General features: G+C 36.5%; 1 protein-coding gene across 3 annotated transcripts in view; it reads right to left on the bottom strand.

Moving 5' to 3' along the window:
• LOC136031946 (bifunctional 3'-phosphoadenosine 5'-phosphosulfate synthase-like) overlaps window positions 1-23,588 on the bottom strand; it is a 69,048-nt gene that overhangs the window by 35,785 nt on the left and 9,675 nt on the right. Inside the window, exon 1 of one of the 3 annotated variants that reach the window (XM_065711951.1) lies at window positions 12,435-12,581. The exons of the other annotated variants lie outside the window; for them this stretch is intronic. Within the exon in view, the coding sequence (XP_065568023.1) occupies window positions 12,435-12,455 (21 nt within the window). The 5' untranslated portion in view covers window positions 12,456-12,581. Of the gene's footprint in view, window positions 1-12,434; window positions 12,582-23,588 lie in introns of those variants that run through there. 3 annotated transcript variants of the gene reach the window in all.

The raw sequence follows: 23,588 nt of genomic DNA, 5'->3' as shown, positions 1-23,588 counted from the left end.
TCGAATTTTTGTACACTCTGTAACTCTATAACTTTTATTTGTCCATATTAGAGGGAGTTTGGACGCAATGGCAACGGCAGTGATTATTCAGTCTGGAAAGACCTTTGAAGAGGAGTCGAATAGTATGGATCTTTTTTTGCATATGATTCTATTTCCTACGTTACCTAAACCTTCTGGCTCGGTGAATGGATAGACCTGAAAATAATAAAGCCAATCATATTAAGTATATCGTCTTTAGGCTTGTTGAAAAAACCGAACATTTCACATTGAACATATGCCTTAATCAGGCAAACTATTTTTTTTCCCACGAATAGGAAATAAACAATAATCTTCAGCAGCCGACAAAATTTAGCACATCGTCCAGTTCTGTTGCTTTAAAACAAACCACAGAGGTAAATGACCTTTGAAAGAAATAAAACACAATATTTAAATAAGAAGCAGCAAAAAAGACGACTGTTCAAACCCAAGCTTCGCCTGGTGAACGTCAAATTCTGGTTTTTCTGCATCTAAACCTGAACTTATTATAGTCGGGTCCACGTGTGACACGTTTTAGATCACGAACTATCAACTATAGCATCGTTAGGTCGTTAAACTACAGCAAAAACTTCAGGTTCTATAAAGACTTGGGCATCCAATAGTGGTTGTAGGCCTCATAATCTCGAGGGGAACGGGCAAAGTATACCTTAGGAGTGTCAAGCATATTTTTATATAAAAATAGAAAATAAAAGAACTTTACTGTCAGGTGTTGGAATAACAGGGGGGGAGGCAGCTTCCCACCTGCCCAGGCCAAACTGCCACTATGGACTTCTGCAGAATTGTTCCAAAGGAACGGGTAATTCTTTTGAAATTTATCTGGGTGAAGGAAGGAAAAAAAAAATACTAAACATTTCCATTAACAGAATTTTTCTATGGTTTCATGCCTAAATTGTGTTTGCACGTATTTTCATTTTTTAATAGGACATGAAATATCAACCATTGTCTTTCACGACGTTTATAAATTGAATATGTCATTTCCTGCACACACAAAAGAAGTCACTAAAGAGAACAAGAGATAAATTTCCAATATTTATATGGTATAAAAGGTGCTTTAATCTCAATAAGTCTGTCTGTCAAGTTTAGGTCTATTTCACATTTACGGAAGTCAATAACGTTTCTTCTGAAGCGAGTCAACTAAGCGGGTTCCTTCTCTAGAGACAAGCTCTAGCCTTTAAAAGAAATCTGATTGGTTTTCTGTGCGCAATTTCAAGCCAGTTAAAAGGCCGGAGAACCTTTGAGTCTTATTTTTTTTTCTTTTTTTTTTTTACAAATACTTCTTCTATTTCTTTGTGGTATCATGCTTTTATTTTTCTTTTAAGTTTAAGGGAATTCCAGATATCGCGGCTATTTCAAGTCCTCTCCGTCTGTGTTGTTTTTTTCTCTGTAATGACCGACCCAAAAATTTAGTTTTCATGCATAGCAAACAGTGAATATAGGTAAATACAAATTTTTCCCTTAGGTTATAGATTAGTAATTGAGGAATGGCTTCAGCCCCCTTTAGTCCTCAGTTTTTGTAGATTATGAGCAAGCTTTCGATTCATCTGATAAAACAGCTTCAGCTAGGGTCCAATCCTTGTATAGTATACCAGTCATATACACTAAAGTGATTCGTTCTATTTTCAGGAATGACATTGCTGCGGTTAATGTAAGAAATAAGGTTAGTAGCTGGTTTCGTATTGAATCAGGAGTTAACCAGGGTTGTGTTCTATCTCCATTTATTTGGATCATTTTTATAGACATTGTCCTTAGATGCAGAGCAAAGGCTAAGAGAGATCACGGAATCAAATGGGGAAGTAAAACTCCCCTACACCCTAGATTATACTGCTGATTTGAGCTTTCTAGATGAAAGTGTTAGCAAAATGAATGACGTTTTAGAGGTTTTGTGAGTTCGAGGTTAAAGAATCGGTTTGAAAATTAATGTTAAGAAGACTAAGACTAAAGACTAAGACTAATCGAAGATTAAGATTCTATCTGCAATGGTGAAAGAGGCCTCTAGAATAAGTGTAGGTGAACAGATGATGTTGGGTAACGTATCGCACTTAGATTATACTGCTGATTTGAGCTTTCTAGATGAAAGTGTAAGTAAAATGAACACATTTTTAGAGGTTTTGCGGGTTCGGTGTTAAAGAATAGGTATGAAAATTAATGTTAAGAAGACGAAGTCACTAAGACTGGGAATAAGTGAAGGTGAACAGATGGTTTTGGGTAACGAGATGATCGATTAAGTAGACAGCTTCACTTATTTATGAAGCATTATTATTAAAAATAGTGGGTGTTGTGAGGATTTAAAGTACAACAGCAGTTTTTCACAGTTTAAAAAGTTTGGAGGAGCAGGAAATAAACCACCAACCAATATTAGAGCGTTGGAAGCTACAGTGACGACAGTCGTCAAGTATGGTTCCAAGACATGGGAGCTCGGAAAAATGCGCGAGGATCTACTACAGGTTTTCCAGAAAAATTTTCTACGGTCAGTTTTGGGTACCCGTATTTCAAGCAGTAAGGTGTACGAAAAATATGGTCCAATCCCGTTTTCTAGGGCTATAATGAGAGAGTCGGATTCATCCGTTCTGCGGATGAAGGATGACATATTACCCAAGATTGTCATTGTCGGCCAGCTATTTAGGGCTATACGAAAAGCAAGCCGTCCTCATATGGGATGAGAGGAGTTCGTAAGGGAACATTCAAGGAAAATTAAAACCCCTTGAGAATGTGTCAAAGAGGGGGGCTTTAAATTGATTCGAATGGAGGAGGAGCGTACGTAATTGTATTCGCCTCAGGCAGCTTGATACTGTAATGAGTTGTTAGTAGTTGTAGAAGCAGTAGTTTAGCAAAGGGTGGTGAAATTTAAGTGTATCGAAGGCTTGATATCACTAAATAAAATTCACAACAAGTGCCTTCAATTTAGGTATAAACCACCTCCGTCTATGTCCTTTATCTTTGCAGAAATATGACCAGAACTAAATTTGACAAAAAAACTATTAATTTATGATGGCACTGTAAATACATTCTGCCAATTTAGTTCGGTGTTGCCAATGTGGGACTTACGTGTATAACACTGCTCTCGACAGATTCCACTTCTGAATATACCACAATAAAAAACCATGTTCTAATGAGGAAATGCTCTACATCTTATTTAAAAAAGGTATATTTTAAAACTACTTATTGGTCTTTAGAGGAATCATGGTTGTGTAAGTGTTTTGTACTGATTAAACACAGAAAGGAGGACAAATCAAACTTTTTTTTTGTAACTCGAAGTAGTTCGCTAGCACTTAATAGGTAGATGAGGTTCAATACTCTGAAGTTAAATTAGAGTAAATCTACTTGGCTGGTTTTCAAAATCTTTTTATTTCATATCCATGGCTTGAAACATTTATCATAATTCTTCTATTAACCTTCTATTGTATTAAGTTAAATAATTGGCTATTAATTTGGATTGAAGTTTGCTTCAGCGAAAATATTAATTAATTTTTTTTACCGCTTTAGGAATCTAGGCATTTTGAGAAACATTTAAATTTTTCCACGATAAATTTTCCATCTTATTTATTTTTCGCTTCCCCTCCCACTTTATTTGGTTATCTACGTTTATTTCTCACTCGAAGGCTCGAGGGATTGTCCACAATTCTATAATGTGTGCTATTTTTGCGTGGTTCAAGTTTTTTACTTTTTATTAGACACTTTTTATGCTTGATATTCTACATAGTGTTGCTCCTGAGTGCCACATTAGTACGTGACTGGGTATAAGATCTACATACGCATCACAAAGCTCTATTGAGTAGACACAATAAGAGGTCGGCACGATCGATTTTTTCTAATCGTCTTTCTTTCGTATTTGGGATTCACTTCCAAATGATAAAGTTATTGAGAGCTATAAAATGCCTTTAAATACCCTGCTAAAAACCACTGCCTGAGTATTTCTGATTTCTTTTATATAATGAGCGTTGATTTTCCCTCAGTGGCATCAGTTAATTTTTGGTTTAATCTTTAAAAAGGAGTCTAAATCTTTCATTATATTTATAGTGTATCAAACAGTTCGTGGTAAGGAGCGACCCGGCTCGATAATAACCGAAACTCTAAAAAATGGAATTTTGATACCAATAGTTACATAAAAAGAATTGTATTTTAATGCTGATTTTAAATATGTAAGTTTCATCAAGATTAGTTTTGCGCATCAAAAGTTAAGAGCCTGAGAAAATTTGCCCCATTTTAGAAAATAGGGGGAAACTCCTCCTAAAAGTCATACAGTCTTAGCGAAAATCACACCATCAGATTCATCGTATCAGAGGACCTTAATGTAGAAGTTTCAAGCTCCTATCTACAAAAATGTGGAATTTTGCATTTTTTGCCAGAAGACAGATCACGCATGCCTGTTTATCTGTATTTTTGTTTTTTTGTTTGTATGTTGTTTTTTCCCAGGGGAAATCGTATCAACTCAGTGGTCCTAAAATGTAGCGAGAGGGCTCATTCTAACGGAAATCAAAAGTTCTAGTGCCCTTTTTAAGTGACCAAAAAAATAGGAGGGCACCTAGGCATCCTCCCACGCTCATTTTCCCCCCGAAGTCACCAGAACGAAATTCTGAGATAGCCATTTCATTCACCATAGTTGAAAAACCTAATAACTATGTCTTTGGGTACGCCTTACTCCCACAGTCCCCGATGGAGGGGCTGCAAGTTACAAACTTTGGCCTATGTTTGCATATAGTAATGGTTATTGGGAAGTGAATAGACGTTTTCAGGGAATAGAGATTTTTTGGTTTGGGGGGGGAGAGTTGAGGGGGGTTACGTGGGAAGATCTTTCCATGGAGGAATTGGTCATGGGGGAAGAGAATTTCAATGAAGAGGGCGCAGGATTTTCTAGCTTTATTTAAAAAAACAATGAAAAAATAAACATGAACAGTTTTTTTTCTACTGAAAGCAACGAGCAGCATTAAAACTTAAAACGAATAAAAATTATTACGCATATGAGGGGTTTACCTCCTCGTAATACCTCGCTCTTTACGCTAAAGTATTTTTAGTAATTTCAATTATTTATCCTACGGCCTTTGTGATTCAGGGGTCATTCTTAAGGACTTGGGACAAAATTGAAGATTTAATGTAAAGAGCGAGGTATCGACGTGGGGTGAACCCCCTCATATAATCAATAAAAACATACGAATATAGAAGTTCGTTACGAAAGTTAATGCGTAAGTTACGTATATTTTTTTACTAATGAAAAATTTAAAGTTATAGTTGCCTTTTTAAGTAGTCAAAAAGTTGGAGGGTAACTAGGCCTCCTACTTCGCCCTTTTTTTTTCTTAAAATCTTCCGATTAAAACTATGAGAAAGCCATTTAGCCAAAAAAAAGGTGAAAATTTCGTTTTAATCTTGGCGGAGAGCCAAGATCAAAACATGCATTAATTCAAAAACGTCCAGAAACTAAATAAAAAAAACAAGTTTTTTTTTTAACTGAAAGTAAGAAGCGACATTAAAACTTAAAGTGAACAGAAATTACTCCGTATATGAAAGGGGCTTTTCCTCCTCAACCTCCCGCTCTTTACGCTAAAGTTTTTTACTGTTTTTAAAAGTAGACTTAAGAGAAAGAGTCAAACTTTAGCGTAAAGAGCGGGACGTTGAGGAGGAAAAGCCCCTTTCATATACGGAGTAATTTCTGTTCGTTTTAAGTTTTAATGTAACTTCTTACTTTCAGTTAAAAAAAACTTGTTTTTTTTATTTATTTAATTATTATGTATTAAAGCAATATAGCCATAAAGATCAGTATACTTGTTGATTGTTTATTATTTAAATTTTCACATTTCCATGATCACGGAATTTAGCCTTGATCATGGTTATATTATGATCGCAATCAAGTTCTGCATCAGTCAGTGATTTTATTACAAGCAATGTAAGCTCTTACATTCATTTATTTAAGCAAATGTTGTAAAACATGTAACTCTAAACCGAATATTTTGTAACTAAAAATTAAAATATATATTGCATTGAAATAAACTGTGCTCCACAATCTTAAGTAAGTTACTCTTTAATCTTGTATTTGATTTCTTGTTTTGTTAAGCAAAAATCAAACCCAGGAAACTTCGTTAAATTTAAACCACAATTCCTCTGAGACTTACTAAACATTTGCAAAACTATTACCGCTGGGGAAACAAAATTGAGCTATTGTATCAATAAATTTTTCAGTCTAGTCAAACACACAGTTACACAATTAGGCTAATATCCCAAATTTTCCCAAATGTGAAACAACTTTCTGACAAGAGCAATTATCCTAGGAAGAAACGTTATCAGTTTCTTAATTCATGATAGAGAAATGATTTGAGGTTACATTAAATAACATCCAGATCAAAATCAATGGATGCATTTAAAATGTTTGTAATTTTAAAGGAGAAAAAATTTTGCTTTTGAAATTAGTAACGAATCCTTTTTTTTAGAGGTCCAGATTTTCCAGATGGTTCTGCCCCACATAAACTAAGACCATAATGGAAGAGTGGAGAGCGAAGCTCTGAATAACTTGAATGTAGAAGCATGTGCAGTTGTGTCAGGCGATGGGTTTTTAGTAGTATCTATAGGTTTTACTATCACATTAAGCACACAGGTTAAATTTGGTATCACAACACGTCAAAAATACTAATCACTCTTGAAAAGGTGCACACCGAAAGAAATTCTGAAGAGGGAATGGAAATTGGTTAAAATACCAAACATGAAGTTTCATGTCGACATTTTTATATTTTTCAAGGAGTGAGGCGGATGTATCTTTGGATAAGTCTTATTCATGGGGGTAATGAAAATGTTTACCAAAACTCATGAAAAACGATGCTGACCAAAAACAGTGACAATGTCCTCATAGAGGAAAGCTCATTCTGTCTCAATAAAACGCTTTCTCACAAAAATTTTGTGTATGTCAAATATACATAAATCCATAGTGCAACCCAGTAAAGAACGAAAGAAGGTCCATAGTAATCAAGAGCTAAAAAAAACACATTTAAAAACAACTGACTAGAGAGAAAGAACTGTAGTTTGTCGCTGATTCGGGGAATGGTAACTATTAACTCGACTAGTCTTAGTAGAAAAATGTTTTTTTTTAAACTGATTTATGTGAATTTGAATTTTTCCACTTTATTTTTCATCGCTAGCGGGGAACTGGGACAAGACAGAGAGGGCTAATTTGAAAGGCAGTTGCTATTTCTTGTGCCTTTTGAAGTTAACAAAATATTGTATCTTTATTAATTTTCTGGGGTATGATGTCATATTTGATTTGCTCTTCACTAGATTTCAACGATCTTCTTATCCCTAATAAGGAATATCCTTTACGTATAAGGACGTAGTTAAATACATAATGGGTAAGTTTTAAGGTGTAAGAAATAAGAGTTCGATGTTCGGTGTCCTGTAATGTTAGGTCGTCAAGTCCTATGGCTCGAAAATTTTAATTAGAAACGTCCATTGGGTTATGAGTCATCCAAGTGTTCTGATTGTTAAAATTTAACCATAAAACCTACAACACTGAAGCGGAAAGTGAAGCCTTTTTATTTAACAGGTCTTCTCAGGGCATGGAAAACTGGAATAGAAAGAAACAAGAATCAATATTGACTTTTTGATCACAAAATATTTAGATTTTCATGCGATAAAAATGTCAAAACAAATTGAAAAAAAACTGCAATTATTGCTATCTTGGGCAACAACTTTTAGACGAAATGTTTAGACTGCCACTAAAATTTAGATAAGGTAGATCAAACAATCATAATAATCTGACAAACAAAATTTCCAGATTTCAGCATAAGTTCAGCTATTGTCATCATGCAATTATACAAATCATAATTATAGTATCACAGTTAATGAAATCACATAGCAACATATTTAATGTAGTTTCCAAAGGGTAAAGTGTAAAAAAGATAAATGAAAAGTTCTTGCATAACAAGAAAAGTGCTGTGTGCGAGGACACTAGTTTAAATCCTTCAAAATTAGGTGCTAATATTATTAATGAAGATACACAACCACTTTCTCAATCTACGGAACACTTACTAACAATGCTGAAATTCAAATTAGTTATCTCATAATATCCATAATATCAAGGTCCTGTGGTGGCACAGTGGGTTTGACCTTAGCTTGGTAATACGGGACCCAGAGATCGAACCATGCTGCAGGAATGCACTGCAGGGCAGACGCAGGGACCTTAGTAGTCAAGAAGCGTCGTTAATCCGATACAATACATAATATCAAGGAATGGCTTTAGATTCATTTTCACAATTTATGCACAAAGATTGCAAGGGTCAGTGTGATTGTTACTTCACGGTCTGGATCCAGCAGAGCCCCCATAGTTTCGAGACGTATGTTTCGCTCAATACCATTACGCTGATAAACGCTTGATATGAAAAAAATTTACAAACAAAAATGAAGAATACAAGATAACAAAATCTTGCCAAAATTAAACTATGAGAGCATTTTTTTTTAAACCTTTAAAGGAGGGTGGGGAAGAGGGGGAGTATTCGCCAGTTTGTAAGCCTTGAGTGGCTAAATTGTCCAATGAGAGTGTAGTCGAAGCAGCAGATTAGTCCCCTTTGGTGAAACCTACACATCCCTTTATAATATTTAACGATTATATGGTTCTACTTCAAATTATACAGGTTTAATCAGAGGCAGGACTATTTCGTCTATTTTTTCCCCTGACCACTCAGTAAGGAGTGACTGGTACTAGAAACTTGGAAGAGGGGCTCATTCGGTTGGAAGTTGAAAGGTAGAGTACCGTATTTAACAGTCAAACGTGATTAAAGATCAATCATTCCCCCTCCCATGTCCTTTTCGCTACCCGATCCCTACACAGCACACCAACAGATCTGACCAAAATTTTCAGATAGCCATTTTATGTTAAATCTCGGTTGTCCAGTGGTTCAAAATGTCATAGATCGTCCTTTTTAAGATGATACAGTTTTGTTCTGGGGGGGGGGAACACAGCAACGGAGAAAATGCTTTTGGTAGTTACTCATTTTGGTACTAAAAGCTAAATCTTTGGGCCAAAATGAGCATAATGTACAAAAATTTGTCTAGGGACACACTCCCCCCACCAAAAAAGCCCAAAAACTCGGGGCTCAAAGCGCTCGATAAACGTTTCAACAATGCACATCCCACAATGCATTCCCAAAATATTGCAGATAACTTGAATATAGATCCTACTCTTGGAAACTCTAAAAATCTTGGCCTAGGAAACAATCCCTAAGGGCTCCAAGCTGATCCGATAACCAAGATCAAACATGGCCATATTTCCGCAAAAACCTATCTGAGAAGAATGAGCAAATTACATAATTTAGGACTATTGCCCCTAGGGCAATGAGGGTGATATCGATCTGGGAGGAATACTATCTAGACCTTTGGACCTGCTAGATGAACTGAACTAAACAATTTTTTACAAAAGGATGTTTCTCAAAGAAAAGTCAAGAGCAACATTAAACCAAAGACGAGCAGAAATCAAGCCAAACAATCATTCAAACTTAAAATATACAGAAATCACCATCAATGAATAAATTAGACCCAAAATGGGCAGGGATTAAATGAATAATCAAGCAAAACTAAAAGCGACAGAAGTTACCAAAAGCCTTCCTAGCCCCCTAAACCTTCTAAAGACCAGAGCATCATTTGGGCTTAACTGAAAACAAGTTTTATTACGATCAGTGTGTGTGGTTTTGTTTGCCAAAACATTCAACAAAAGCAACAAACAAAAGAAAGAAAATCTCTGTAACAACCAAGACTACTGAAAAAAAAACTAATGAAAATTGCCCGACTGTTTTCTAAATTATGATCTTCAGTCTCGGAAATTTAAGCATATGTTTTGTTTTCAAACAGTTTGTTGCAACGAACTCTAAATAAGGAGCGACTCATCCCAATAGTGACCGAAATTATAAAACAGAATTGTCCTACAAGGTTAGGAGAAGGTTCATTTGAACGGAAAATGAAAGTTCTAGTGCCCTTTTTCCCCCAAGGTCGTTCAATCAAAACTTTTAGATAGCCATTTTGTTCAAAATAGTTGAAAAGCCCAATAATTATGTCTTTGGGGATGACATGACCACTCACAGCCACAGGAAAAAGGGTAATAAGTTATGCAATTTGCCCATTGTTTTCATATATTATTTGTTATCAGAAAGCATACAGACATTTTTCAGGGGGAGGGTTTTCTGGTAATGGATTTTCTACGGGAGAATTTCTCGTTGGGATGGAAACTTCCGAGGGTGAACTCTTCAGGGAAAATTTTAGATTGGGGGAATTTGCCAGAATTCATGTACAAGATTCGTTTTATTTGTCTTACTTTCTAATTGGCAACTCCATTTTACATGTGGAGATGCTCTGAGATATTGTTATCCGGGAGAAACTTTCAGCAGAGTAGGAATTCTCCGAGGGATTTTTACGTAGGGGAGATTTGCATGGGAGAATTTTTCATGATGGAATTATCACCAGGAAAAATGTTCCATTCCGCGGAGAAATATTCCCACGGGAGAACAATTTTCCAAAATTAAGCAAAAAAAGTCTTTTTTCAAATGAAAGTATCCTAAGGAGTATTTTTCATCACGATTCTAAGATTCTAAAGCAGAGTCACCCGCAAGAAATTTTCTAGGGAGAATTGGCAGTGATGATGGAATTGTCCTGGGGACATTTCCCAGGGGGAAGGGTTTTACATGGGAAGAACTTTCTAAAGAGGAATTTTTCGTGGGGGAGGGTTACATGAAGGGCGACTTTTCCACGGAGGAGAAGATGAATTTCCTAGGATTGTTTGAAAAACGATCAGAAATTAAACAAAAAACAAGTTTTTTCCTTTAAAAGTAAGGAGCAACATTAAATCTTAAAACAAACAGAAATTATTCAGCTTTTGAGGGAGGCTGTCCTCCCCCTATATCTCACTCTTTGCGCTAAGGTTCAACCTTTTGTCCGTCTTTTTTAAGAACTATTCCTGAAACAAAAGGGCCGTTTAATTAGAATCAAAACCCACTTTAATAGTACTAAAGAACTTTAGCGTGAAGAGGAGCATAAAGGAGGGGACAGCAGCCCTCACATACAGAACAATTTCTGTCCGTGTTAACTTTAATATGTTCTTTACTTTCAGTAGAAAAAACTTGTTTTTTTGTCTATTTAATCTCAGTAAAGCGCAAATGACTCTCATCGGAGAATGCTTTTCCATTATGTTTGCTTCTTGAACTTAAAGAATTAAGGAGAACTGATCTTTAAAATCATTGTAGGTATCACTCCCAACTAAGATCATTAAAAGATTACACATTATTAGGCACCTGTCAATTAATTTTAAAATTAACCATTTATGTTTTGTAATTTGTTATACAAGGAATATTCTGAAAAATAGTTTGTGACGACATTTCATGGAATGTGACGACATTTCAGGGGCATTTCAGGTTCATGAGGGAACAGAGTCCCTCAAATATGACATCATACCCTAGAGAAGCAACTTTTCAAAAAATACCTGGGTTACGTTATCTTGTACGTAAAGATGCAGTATTCGTCCAAAATTGTAATCGAATTTATTATGATATTTTGTTGCTTAAAAAGACAATAGATACAGCAATTTTCTTTCAAATCCATCATCACCCAAAATTTTCGGACCAGTCTTGAAGCATCAAAAACGAAGTTTTTTTTAACTAGTTCTATTATTTACCAAAAAATGCTTCATAAGCCTCTTTCAACAGTTAACATCAAATATAATGAAAGCAAAAAAATTTACAAAAAACATTCTTGCAATATGACTTCGTGTGAAAGCACGAAACTCATATAAATATTTAAACCATTTACTTTAAAGACAATTCTTTACTAATGACATTTCTGGCAACCTGAAAGTTAAAATAAAGAACTAAGAAAAAGTACTACTTTGGTCAAAAGTGATATTTTTTACAGAAATATCTATTCAGTTGGGAAATGTTTCGTTTTAGGTCATATATTTCTAAAATGAGTCACTTTTTTGTCCTTTTATGTCCCTGTGTACGAATATATGGGAATATGTCCTTTTGGCATAAAATGATTCAATTGGCAACCCTGCTCAAGATTGGGGAAGTGCAATCGCCAATTATCTGCCATCAATGAAAAGATTTTAAACAAACACGCCTGCAGTAATGGCTAAAATAAAAACCCAAAAGACCGATTGGGCCTAAGGACTAACTGGATAAATTTGGGATACATGAAAACATAAGTCTTTGGCACTCTGATATGCTGAAAACAATTCTAGGGATCTGATTGGGATCTGAAGATCTTTTTATCGGGATCTGATCGTGTTTTTAGTAGTTTTACTTTTTCTGTAAAATCATACCAAATATCACGAGCAAATTACATTTAGCCTAATATAATACACGTAACTAGGTTTATAAATATATAACAACGCTTTAGAAAATGAGGCCATTTATAAAGACATCCCCAAAATGACTTACTATAGAAGTATTAAAAACCATATCCTCAAGCTTCAATATATTGCGGTATATAATTACAGTTTACACCGTTTGTGTAACCAAAATCTTTAAACTATATTAAAGACTAATGTTTAGACAAGTTGTAATGACCCTTAAATTGAACAGTGATAAGCAGATCAAACACACAAGTTTCCCTCTAGGAAAATCACAGGAAATATCACAAATTATCATAACTTTAATTAAATAAAGACCTTTTCCAAGGAATTCAAAGTACGAATTTGTTTTCATTAAAATGACAACGCTTATCAGAAGAAACATATCTGTCAACAAGGATGAATGGGGCAAGGGTTTAGTCTATGAAATATTTATTCAACCATCTATTTAAAACTCTTGGTGAAAGACATGCTTCTGAGTACATACGCTAAATATAGCAAACACTCAAAAGACACTTCTAATTATGGTACTTTTTATACAAGATTCAGGAAGCCCCGAGGGCAATTGATTACGATCATTACCACAGCAGAACTCATAGGATGGCATCTTTCTAAAAACTGGAGGACAGAACAACCTTAAGGATCCAAAGCGTTGGTCAGGTCTGGGCACAGACAGGAGAGGCTGAGGGTTCGTGCCCCTCTCAGATCTTCTAATTCTTTAAATTATACCAATCAACATTTTACATATTATGGGCAGCGCAATAGCACTGCCAAGTAAAGAGCATGGGCACAATGTATTATATATTTTCCTTTTTTTTACCAAGACACTTCGGATACAAGGAGGTAGTAAGTTCTAGAGAAGCTCATTCGATTGGAAACTGAGGGTTCTAGTGCTTTTTTTTAAGAGTCAAAAGTGACTAGAAATAAGCAGCCCCTCCCCAACGTCCATCCTTTCCCCAAAGACATTAAATCAAAATTGTGAAATAGCCATTTTGTTCAGCAAAGTTGCAAGGTCAGTAATTATGTCTTTGGGGTCAATCCCCCAGCAGGCCTCAGGGCAAGGGCTATAAGTTATGCTAGTTACCCATTGTTAACATATAAGGTTAATAGGGAAGAAATGGTTGTATAAAATTGGAAGGGAGTTCATTCAATGGGAAGTCGGAAGCTCCAAGGCAACTAGTCCCGCGCAGCCTCTTTTCCTCAAATGCATCAGATTTAAATTTGGAGATAACCATTTTGTCCAAATAATACAAAGATCCTATAACAATGCCTTCGGGGTTGACAAAACGTACTAGAGCCTGGGGGCAACAGTTGTAAGTTATGAGTAGTGTGCTATTACTGACTTTAAAGACCCCAGAGAGGGTGTATCTGAAGTTGTTAGCCCCTCAATTATTTTCCCAGGACGCAGGTGTTATTGATTATTGGTCTATTACACACACGTTGTTATTACGCAATAGTTTAGGAGATATTATTGTTTACCTATACAAACTTAAATGTTTAAAAACCTATGGGCCAGGTGAAAAAAACCTCAGGACCTTCATCAAGACACTAGTCCCAGCCCTTGCTCTGAGACCTCGGGGGAGGAGAGTTGACATCCCCAAACATATAATTATTGAACCTTTCAACAATGCTGAAAAAATTTGTTTGAATGTTTGTTTTTGGGAAATGATGGACGCTGGGGGGGGGGGGGGGGTTGCTCTCAAGTCACTTTTTGAATCTTAAAAGGGACACAGTAACTCCAGATCTCAAATCAAATGAGCCATATCTGAAGTTTATACGGCACACCATTCCATAAAAACCTGATACGCCGCCAGGGCATAACTTACAACCCTTTCCCCAGGACTCTGGGGAGTTGTGTCAATCCTGGAGAAATTGTTATATGTTAATTGGACAGTTTTGTTTTAAAATGGACATCTCACAATTTAGATCATATGCGTTTGATGAAAAGAGGGGTAGTTAGGAAGCTAGCTGATCTCTATCACTTTCGACTCTTAAATGGAACTATAACTTCCAATTTTCAACCAAATGAGTTTCTTCTACAGTTTATAACACTATCCATCCTATATAACCTTAAATACCCCCAGGGAACAACTTACAACACTTGTTCCCATGCTCTGGTGGTTTGTAACAACCCCAAAAGCCCCGTTAAATGATCTCTGGACTATTCTGAATAACATGGCTACTCAAAATTTCTATTGGATGCATTTCGAGAAAACACGATGTGTTTGTGTGGGTGGGGGGGGTAGCTGCCCATCTGATAACTTTGACTCTTAAAAAGGATATTACCAATCCATGAGATCCCTCGGAAGTATGTACGAGCACCCTTTCTATATAAACCGTATATAACTCTAGGGCATAGCTTACAACCTTTGCCCTAGGGGCTATGGGGTGGTTGTCGTCCTCAAAGACATAATTTCCGGGCCCTTCAACTACAATGAACAATATCATTATCTCAAAATTTTGATTGGATGTGCTTGGCAAATGGTGGGCATGAAGAGGGGGGGGGCTGCTTGCTCTCAGATCACTTTTGACTCTTAATATGGGGAACTATGACTTCCAATTTTAAATCAAATGAGCCTCACTTGATGTTAATACGACCAGCCATTCCACAAAAATCTTATATGCTCCCAGGACATAACTTACAACCCTTACCCAAGGGCTCTGAAAGGTTGTGCCAATCCTAGAGACAGTTATATATTCTTGGAATATTTTAAACAAAACGGATATCCCACAATTTTAATCAGGTGCGCTTGGCAAAAAGAGGGGTGGTCAGGGGGCTAGTTGCCCTCCATCACTTCTGACTCTTCAAAGGGAACTAGAACTTCCAATTTTCCCTCAAATGAGACTCCTCTAAAGTTTATATAACCATCTCTTCCATAATAACCTTAAATGCCCCCGGGGCGTAACTTACAACCCTTACCGCTAGGCTCTGGGGTTTGTTTCAACCCTAAAAGCCTTGTTATATGATCTTTGGACAATTTTGAACAAAACGGCTATCTTAAAATTTCAATTCGATGGATTTCGGGAAAAACAACGTGTGGGGGAGGGGGTACCTGCCCTTCGATCATTGTTACTCTTGAAAAGGGCCCTACAACTTCCGATTAACAATCCGGTGAGCCTCCTCCGAAGCTTATACAACCACTCTTTCCATAAAAACCTTATTTGTCCCCATGGCATAACTTACAACCCTTGTCCTGAGGGCTATGGAGGGTCGGTCGTCCTCAAAGACATAATTTCAAGATATTTCAACTACACTGAACAAAATTTTGACTGGATGTGTTTGGAGAAATGATGGGCGTAGAAGGTGGGTTGGTTGCCCTCCTATCACTTCTGACTGTTAAAAAGGGTACTGGCCCTTTCGATTTCCAATCGAAAGAGCCCTTTCCGAAGTTTCTACGACAACTTCTTCTTAAGAAGTGCCCTGGTCAAAAAAATAAAACAATACATTGTGCCAACACCGTTCTTTACTTAGGCAGCGCTAGTGCGCTACCTATGATTTCAAACAAAGAGAAATGTGTACTTTAAGATAAAACTCTCTAATTTTCTGTGTGAGTGTGTGTGGGGAGGGGAGGGGTGAGATATTTTGGATCATTGTTGGGGAGATTACCCGGATAATTAGTTTTTCCGGCATAACAGAATGGTCACATATATGCAAAAGCCGCTTCTAGTGCGAGTTAAAGGTTTTTAAGGGGGACCTCGGATTTCCAATTAAAACCTTGCATTGTTGGGAATCCACCTTTTCAATGATGAAAATAATAAAAGCACATATTTTTTCAAAAAAGATCTAAAATGTGTTCAGTTAGATTAAACACACTTTGATATTTTTCAAATCAAAGGGATGAATAGGTGCAGATTAAAACGGAAAAGATTAACTTTCGTAAATGAAAAATAGCTTTATTTTCATTCCAATCAAACATTTCGTGGTAACAAAGTGTATGTAAGGAACGACTCGGCCTAATAGAAACCGAACCTCTAAACAAGCGGATTCTGATAACAGTTCGAACATCGAAAGAATTTACTTTCAGAAGCTAGAACCCCAGAAAATTTGCCTGATTTTCAAAAAAGGGGGAAACAACTCTAAAAAACAAACAATCTTATTAAAAATCACACCATCAGATTCAATATATCAGATAACTCTACAGAAAATGCTTCCGGCTTCTACACATAAAAATGTGGAATTTTGTATTTTTTGCTAAAAAAAAGATCATAGATACGTGTTTATTTGTTGTTATTTTTTTCCCAGGAATGATAGTGTCAAACGAATGACCTTAGGGAATAGGGAAAGGGCTAATTCAAACGCAAATTAAAAGTTCCTGTGCCCTTTTTACCCCAGAGACATCCGATAAAAATTTGGACATGACGGTTTGGTGTAGTTGAAAAGTACAATAACTATGTATCTGGGGATGACATGACCCACCCACAGCCCAGGGAGAAAGGGTTTGTTATACAATTTGTCCATGGTTTACATATATTATTTATTATTGAGAAATATGGAAAAAATTTTGCGGGGAGGGGGATTTTCCACGGGGAGGATATCTTTCGGGGAAATTTTTCATGGTGGAGGGAGATCCCCAGCATGACTTGAAAAACGACCAGCAACCGATAAAAAACACATTTCTTCAATTAAAAATAAGGAGCAACATTAAAACTCAAAAAGTACAGAAATTATTCCGTATATTAGGGGGGCTGCTCCCTCCTCAGCCCCTCACTTTTTAGGCTATATTTTGTCTGTTCGTTTGAAAAAAAGAAGCTTTTTAAAGCAATAAGAATCTTCAGCACAACGAAAGAGGGGCGGGAGGGAGCAGGGCCCTTAACAATCGGAATAATTTCTATCCGTTTTAAGTAACAACGTAGCTTTTGACTTCCAGTTGAAAAAAAAATCTGTTTTTATTTTATTGTTTTGTACGAAGATACATGGGTTAAGCTCGTTACCCATTGCTGTTGCAGTTTGAAAGGAAGTAACTATAGTAAACTGTTCAGAATAATGAACGACAGATAAAAAGCAGAACTTTTCAATAGTTAATCAAACAGTTCGTGGTAAGGAACAGTAAGTAAGGAGCGACGCGGCTTAATAGTAACCAAAACTCTAAAACACCGAATTTTGATGTCAATAGATATATCAAAAGAATCGCTGATTCCAAATATATACGGTTCATTAAGTTTATTGTTACCCATCAAAAGCTACGAGCCTGAAAAGATTTGCCTGATTTTCGAAAAAAGAGGGAAACACTCCCAGTCAAGAGATCATAATAAAAATCACATCATCAGATTCAGCGTTTCCGAGAACCTATTGTAGAAGTTTCAAGCTCCCATCTGCAAAAATGTGGAATGTATTTTCTTGCCAGAAGAAAGATCACGGATGCGCGTTTATTTTATTTTCTTCCAGGAGTTTCAAGTGACCAAAAACTGGAGTTTAACCAGCCCCACTCCCACCCCCATTTTCCCTCAAAGTCGTCCTATTAAAATTTTTAGATAGCCATTTCGTTCAGCATAGTTGAAAGGCAACTATACCTTTGGACATAACATGAGCCCCATAGCCCCTGGGGAATGGAAATTAAGTTATACATTTTGTCAATTGTTTCCGTATAGTATTTGTTATTGGGAAGTGTCCATACATCTTTCGGGTGGGGGTTGGGGTGAATTTTCCGCTATGGTGATTTTCTAGGGGGAGAATTTTTTATGTTGAGGTAATTTTCCGCGGGGTGAACTTTCAAGGGGGAATCTTACACTGGGGGAATTTTCCAGGATTCCTATACAATTTTTTTTATTATCTTACTTTCTCGTAGCTGACTCAATCTTACATGTGGAGATGTACTAGGGGGCGGTGTATTTGCGGGAATCTTTTCCACGGAGGGGGGGATTTCCGGCATGATTTTAAAAACAATCTTTTCAAATGAAAGTACGCTAAGAAATACTTTTCACCCGGAACCGTCCGAAAGAAATTTTTCGGGAGGAATTTTTAGCTAGAATGGAATTGTCTGAGAGGAATTTACCTTGCGGGGGGGGGATCTTAAATGGGAATAACTTCTCATGGAGAAAGGCCAGATTTCTTGGCGTTGTTTAAAAACAATCAGAAATCAAAGAAAAAACAAGTTTTTTTCAACTGGCAGTAAGGAGCAGCATCAAAACTTACAACGAACAGAAATTATTACGCATATGAGGGGGGCTGCCCACGCCTCAATACCTCACTCTTTACGCTGAAATTCGACTTTTTATCCCAATTCTTTAAGAACGACTCCAGAAAAACAAGGGCCGCTTAATTAGAATAACAAGATTTTTTAAATGTTCTAAAACAAAATTTAGCGTTAAGAGCAATGTATTAAGGAGGAGGAAGCCCCCATCAAATACGTAGCAATTTCTGCTCGTTTGAGTTTTGATGTTGCTCCTTATTTTCAGCTTGGGAAAAAACTTGTTTTTTTTATTTAATAGTGACCAAAAGTCGAAAACAATATATATAATAAGAATCTGCTTTTTATTATGAATCCGAACATACAAGATTTACGAAGTTTGCAAATGCCTATCAAAGGTTATCGGTAAACAAAACGTACCTAGTTTCAGAGAAAGAATTACTATTGTACCTCCAAAAGAAGGATGATAATAATAACAAGAGCTAAGAGCTCATATGGCACTTGTGACGAGGTCGGAAGAGCCAAGAGCTCATATGGTATGAGCTCTAGCAAAATTCTAGGAATGAATAGATTGCTTTAAAAGGAAAATCAGAGGCTTAATGTCGGTCAGGATTTAAAATAAGAGCTCTGAGTCACGAGGTCCTTCTAAATATCAAAATTCATTAAGATCCGATCACCCACTCGCAAGTTAAAAATACCTCAAATTTTCAAATTTTTCCTCTTCCTTCAGCCCCCAGATGTTCGAAACGGGGAAAATGCTTTATCAAGTCAATTTGTAGAGCTTCCTGGCACGCCTACCAATTTTCATCGTCGTAGCACGTCCAGAAGCACCAAACTCGCAAAAGCACTGAACCCCACCACCCAACTCCCCCAAAGAGAGCAGATCCGGTCCGGCTACATCAGTCACGTATCTACGACATTTATAAGCATTTTCCATGATTTCTGGTTTCCCCCACCAGCTCCCCCCAATTTCAACAGATCTGGCCGGGATTTGAAAGAAGAGCTCTGAGACATGAGTTCCTTCTAAATATCAAATTTCATTAAGATCCGGTCACAAGTTCTTAAGTTAAAAATACCTCAATTTTTCTAATTTTTCCAAATTAACAACCCCCAGCTCCCCTAAAGAGAACGGATCCGTACCAATTATGTCAATCTCGTATCTACAACTTGTGCTTATTCTTCCCATCAAGTTTCATCCCGATATCTCCACTCTAAGCGTTTTCCAAGATTTCTGTTTCCCCCCTCCAACCCTCTATGTCCCCGGATCCAATACGAATTGAAAATGGAGCATCTGAGATATAAGATTCTTCAATATATCAAGTTTCATTGAGATCCGATCACCCATTCGTAAGATACCTCGATTTCACGTTTTCCGAAAATTCCGCCTTCCCCCTCCAACTCCCTTCAATGTCACCGGATCTGGTCAGTATTTAAAATGAGAGTTTTAAGGCACAAGATCCTTCTAGATATCAAATTTCATTAAGAAATTTGATTTCAAATTAACAAGTTAAATTAATCAAATCAAATCAAGTTTAAATCAAATTAAACAAGATTTAGCTCTGAGACATAATGTCCTTCTAAACTTCAAATTTCATTAAGATCCGATCACTCCTTCGTAAGTTAAAAATACCTCATTTTTTCTATTTTTTTCAGAATTAACCCCCACCCCCCTCAATTCCCCCCAGTGTCACCGGATCCAGTCGGGATTTAAAATAAGAGCTCTGAGACACGATATCATTCTAAACTTCAAATTTCATTAAGATCCGATCACTCCTTCGTAAGTTAAAAATACCTCATTTTTCCTAATTGTTTTCAGAATTAACCCCCCCAACTCCCCCAAACAGAGCAAATCCGTTCCGGTTATGTCAATAACTATCTAGGACTTCTGCTTATTTTTCCCACCTAGTTTCATCCCAATCCCTCCACTCTAATCGTTTTCCAAGATTTTAGGTTCCCCCCTCCAACTCCTTCAATGTCACCGGATCTAGTCGGGGTTTTAAAAAAAGAGCTCTGAGACACGACATCCTTCCAAAAATTAAATTTAATCAAGATCCCATCACCCATTCGTAAGTTAAAAATACTTCATTTTTTCCGAATTAACCGGCCCCCACTCCCCCCCCAGATGGTCAAATCGGGAAAACGACTATTTCTAATTTAATCTGTTCCGGTCCCTGATATGCCTGCCAAGTTTCATTGTCCTAGCTTGCCTGGAAGTGCCTGAAGTAGCAAAACCGGGACAGACAGACAGACCGACAGAATTTGCGATCGCTATATGTCACTTGGTTAATACCAAGTGCCATAAAAATAACATCGTGAAATTCAACACTTTACAGAACCCTGGGACCGAGGGTTCCGTCATCTATCCAGGAAAATACGTACTTTGGGGCTTCTCCTGAGAAGTTATGCATATGTATTAATTCAATATTTTATTATTTCGAAAAAGAAACAAAAAGGTTGTAGTAGAATTCCAAAAGCTGGCTAATATCAACGCATATTTAAATTCCTAGTGTCCTTTCCAGAAAACAAAAAGTATAGTGGGCCACAATACGACAAAACAACCGTATTGATCGAAAAAGAACCAATATTTTGAAACAGCCAATTGATTTGTGACTATCCAAAAGTATTTGAACTTCAGAGAACGCATTTGTCCTTTGGCCCCAGCATAATTTGTTATGCCTTATTTCTACTGCTAAATTAGTTATTCTTTAAAAGTTTTTTTAAATGGAAGTAAGGAGCAACATTAAAACTTAAAACGAACAGAAATTAACCTCGTATATGGAAGGGAATTTTCCTCATCAACGCCTCGCTCTTTACGCTAAAGTTTGACTCTTTCTCTCAACTCTACTTTCTAAATCAGTAAAAACCTTTACCGTAAAGAGCAGGGCGTTGAGGAGGGAACAGCCCCTGTTGTGCAGTTGCGGAAGGATGGCTGTTGGGAGGAGTGGAGCGAACGTTTGTATGATCATACATCATGAGAACGGATTATTTCACCAATTTTTTAGCAATCCGAAAAACTCTTTCTCCTAACTCTATTTTTGAAACAGTAAGAAACTTTAGCGTAAAGAGCGGACCGTTGAGGAGGAAAAGTCCCTTTCATGTGCGGAGTAATTTCTGTTGGTTTTAAGTTTTAATGTTTCTCCTTACTTTCATTTAAAAAAAACTTGTTTTTTTTATTTAATTTTCTGGACGTTTTTGAATTAATGCATGTTTTGATCTTGGTTCTCCGTACATAAATAATTAAAACGAAATTTGCATATTAATTAATTGCAATTAATCGGAAAATTTTGAGAAAAAAGGAGCGAGGGAGGAGGCCTATTTGCCCTCCAATTTTTTGATTACTTAAAAAAGCAACTATAACTTTTAAATTTTTACAAACGTTTTCATTGGTAAAATATATACGCAGCTTACGAATTAACTTATGTAACGAACTTCTATATTCGTATGTTTTTATTGCGTTTATGAGGGGATTCAACCCTCGTCAATACCTCGCTCTTTACATTAAAGCTTAAATTTTGCCCCAATTCCTTAAGAATGACCTCTGAATCACAAAGGCCTAAGAATAAATAGTTGAAATTACTAAAAATACTTTAGCGTAAAGAGTGAGGTATAACGAGGAGGTAAACCCCTCATATGCGTAATAATTTTTGTTCGTTTTAAGTTTTAATGCTGCTCCTTACTTTCAGTAGAAAAAACTTTTCATATTCATTTTTACATTGTTTTTTTTTTTAAATAATGCTAGAAAATCCTGCGCCCCCTTCATTGAAATTCTCTTCCCCTATGAGAAGTTTTTCCATGGAAATATCCTCCCACGTAACTCCCTCGCATCTCTCCCCCTAAACCAAAAAAATCCCCCTGAAAACGTCTGTACACTTCCCAGTAACCGTTACTATATGTAAACACAGGTCATAGTTTGTAACTTGCAGCCCCTCCCACGGGGACTGCGGGGGAGTAAGTCGTCCCAAAGACATAGTTATTAGGTTTTTTGACTATGGTGAATAAAATGGCTATCTCAGAATTTTGATCCGGTGACTTTTGGAAAAACATGGGCGTGGGAGGGGGCCTAGGTGCCCTCCAATTTTTTTGGTCACTTAAAAAGGGCACTAGAACTTTTAATTTCCGTTAAAATGAGCCCTCTCGCAACATTCTAGGACCACTTAGTCGATACGATCACCCCTGGGGAAAAAAAAACAAACAAACAAAAAAAACAAATAAACACGCATCCGTGATCTGTCTTCTGGCAAAAAATGCGAAATTCCACATTTTTGTAGATAGGAGCTTGAAACTTTTACAATAAGGTTCTCTGATATGCTGAATCTGATGGTGTGATTTTCGTTAAGATTGTATGACTTTTAGGGGGTGTTTCCCCTATTTTCTAAAATGAAGCAAATTTTCTCAGGCTCGTAACTTTTGATGGGTATAACTGATCTTGATGAAACTTATATAATTAAAATTAACATTAAAATGCGATTCTTTTGATGTAACTATTGGTATCAAATTCCATTTTTTAGAGTTTCGGTTACTATTGAGCCGGGTCGCTCATTACTACAGTTCGTTACCACAAACTGTTTGATTGCATACTTCTGGTACATGATTGCATACGGTTATTCTAGAGTTCGGGGATAATGCGATACGACTTAGATTTGATCTAAATAGCGCCAGGTCAATGCATTGATATTTAGCAACTGTTCGAAAAAATAGATTTATACTTTCTTAATTTTTAGATCCGTGAAGAGAGAAAAAAATAATAGTAATCTAACGGTGAGGACAAGATTATCTGCTTCAAATTACCATCGAAAAAAAACTTATTTTATCTTTAAAGAAACCTGTCTTGATGGAATTAACCAAGTCAGAGTCAGCTTAGTAATACACTAGCCAATCTGGATTGTACACGTGTACACAGCATCATAACACGAAACTTTTGAAGCCATTTGCAAAAATAACTGAACAATAAACCAATTAAATACTAACAAATTCTAAAAATAATACTTTTGATAACAAGTGCATAAAAATAATTGGCCTTTTAATGTGATTAAATAAAAAAAAACAAGTTAATTTTTTCAACTCAAAGTAAGGAGCGAAATTAAAACATTAAACGAACAGAAATTATTCCGTAC

This window comes from Artemia franciscana, chromosome 10 (genome assembly GCF_032884065.1).
Source record: "Artemia franciscana chromosome 10, ASM3288406v1, whole genome shotgun sequence".
In the NCBI taxonomy this organism is placed as follows: domain Eukaryota; kingdom Metazoa; phylum Arthropoda; class Branchiopoda; order Anostraca; family Artemiidae; genus Artemia; species Artemia franciscana.
This window is presented reverse-complemented; position numbering and strand designations above follow the sequence as displayed.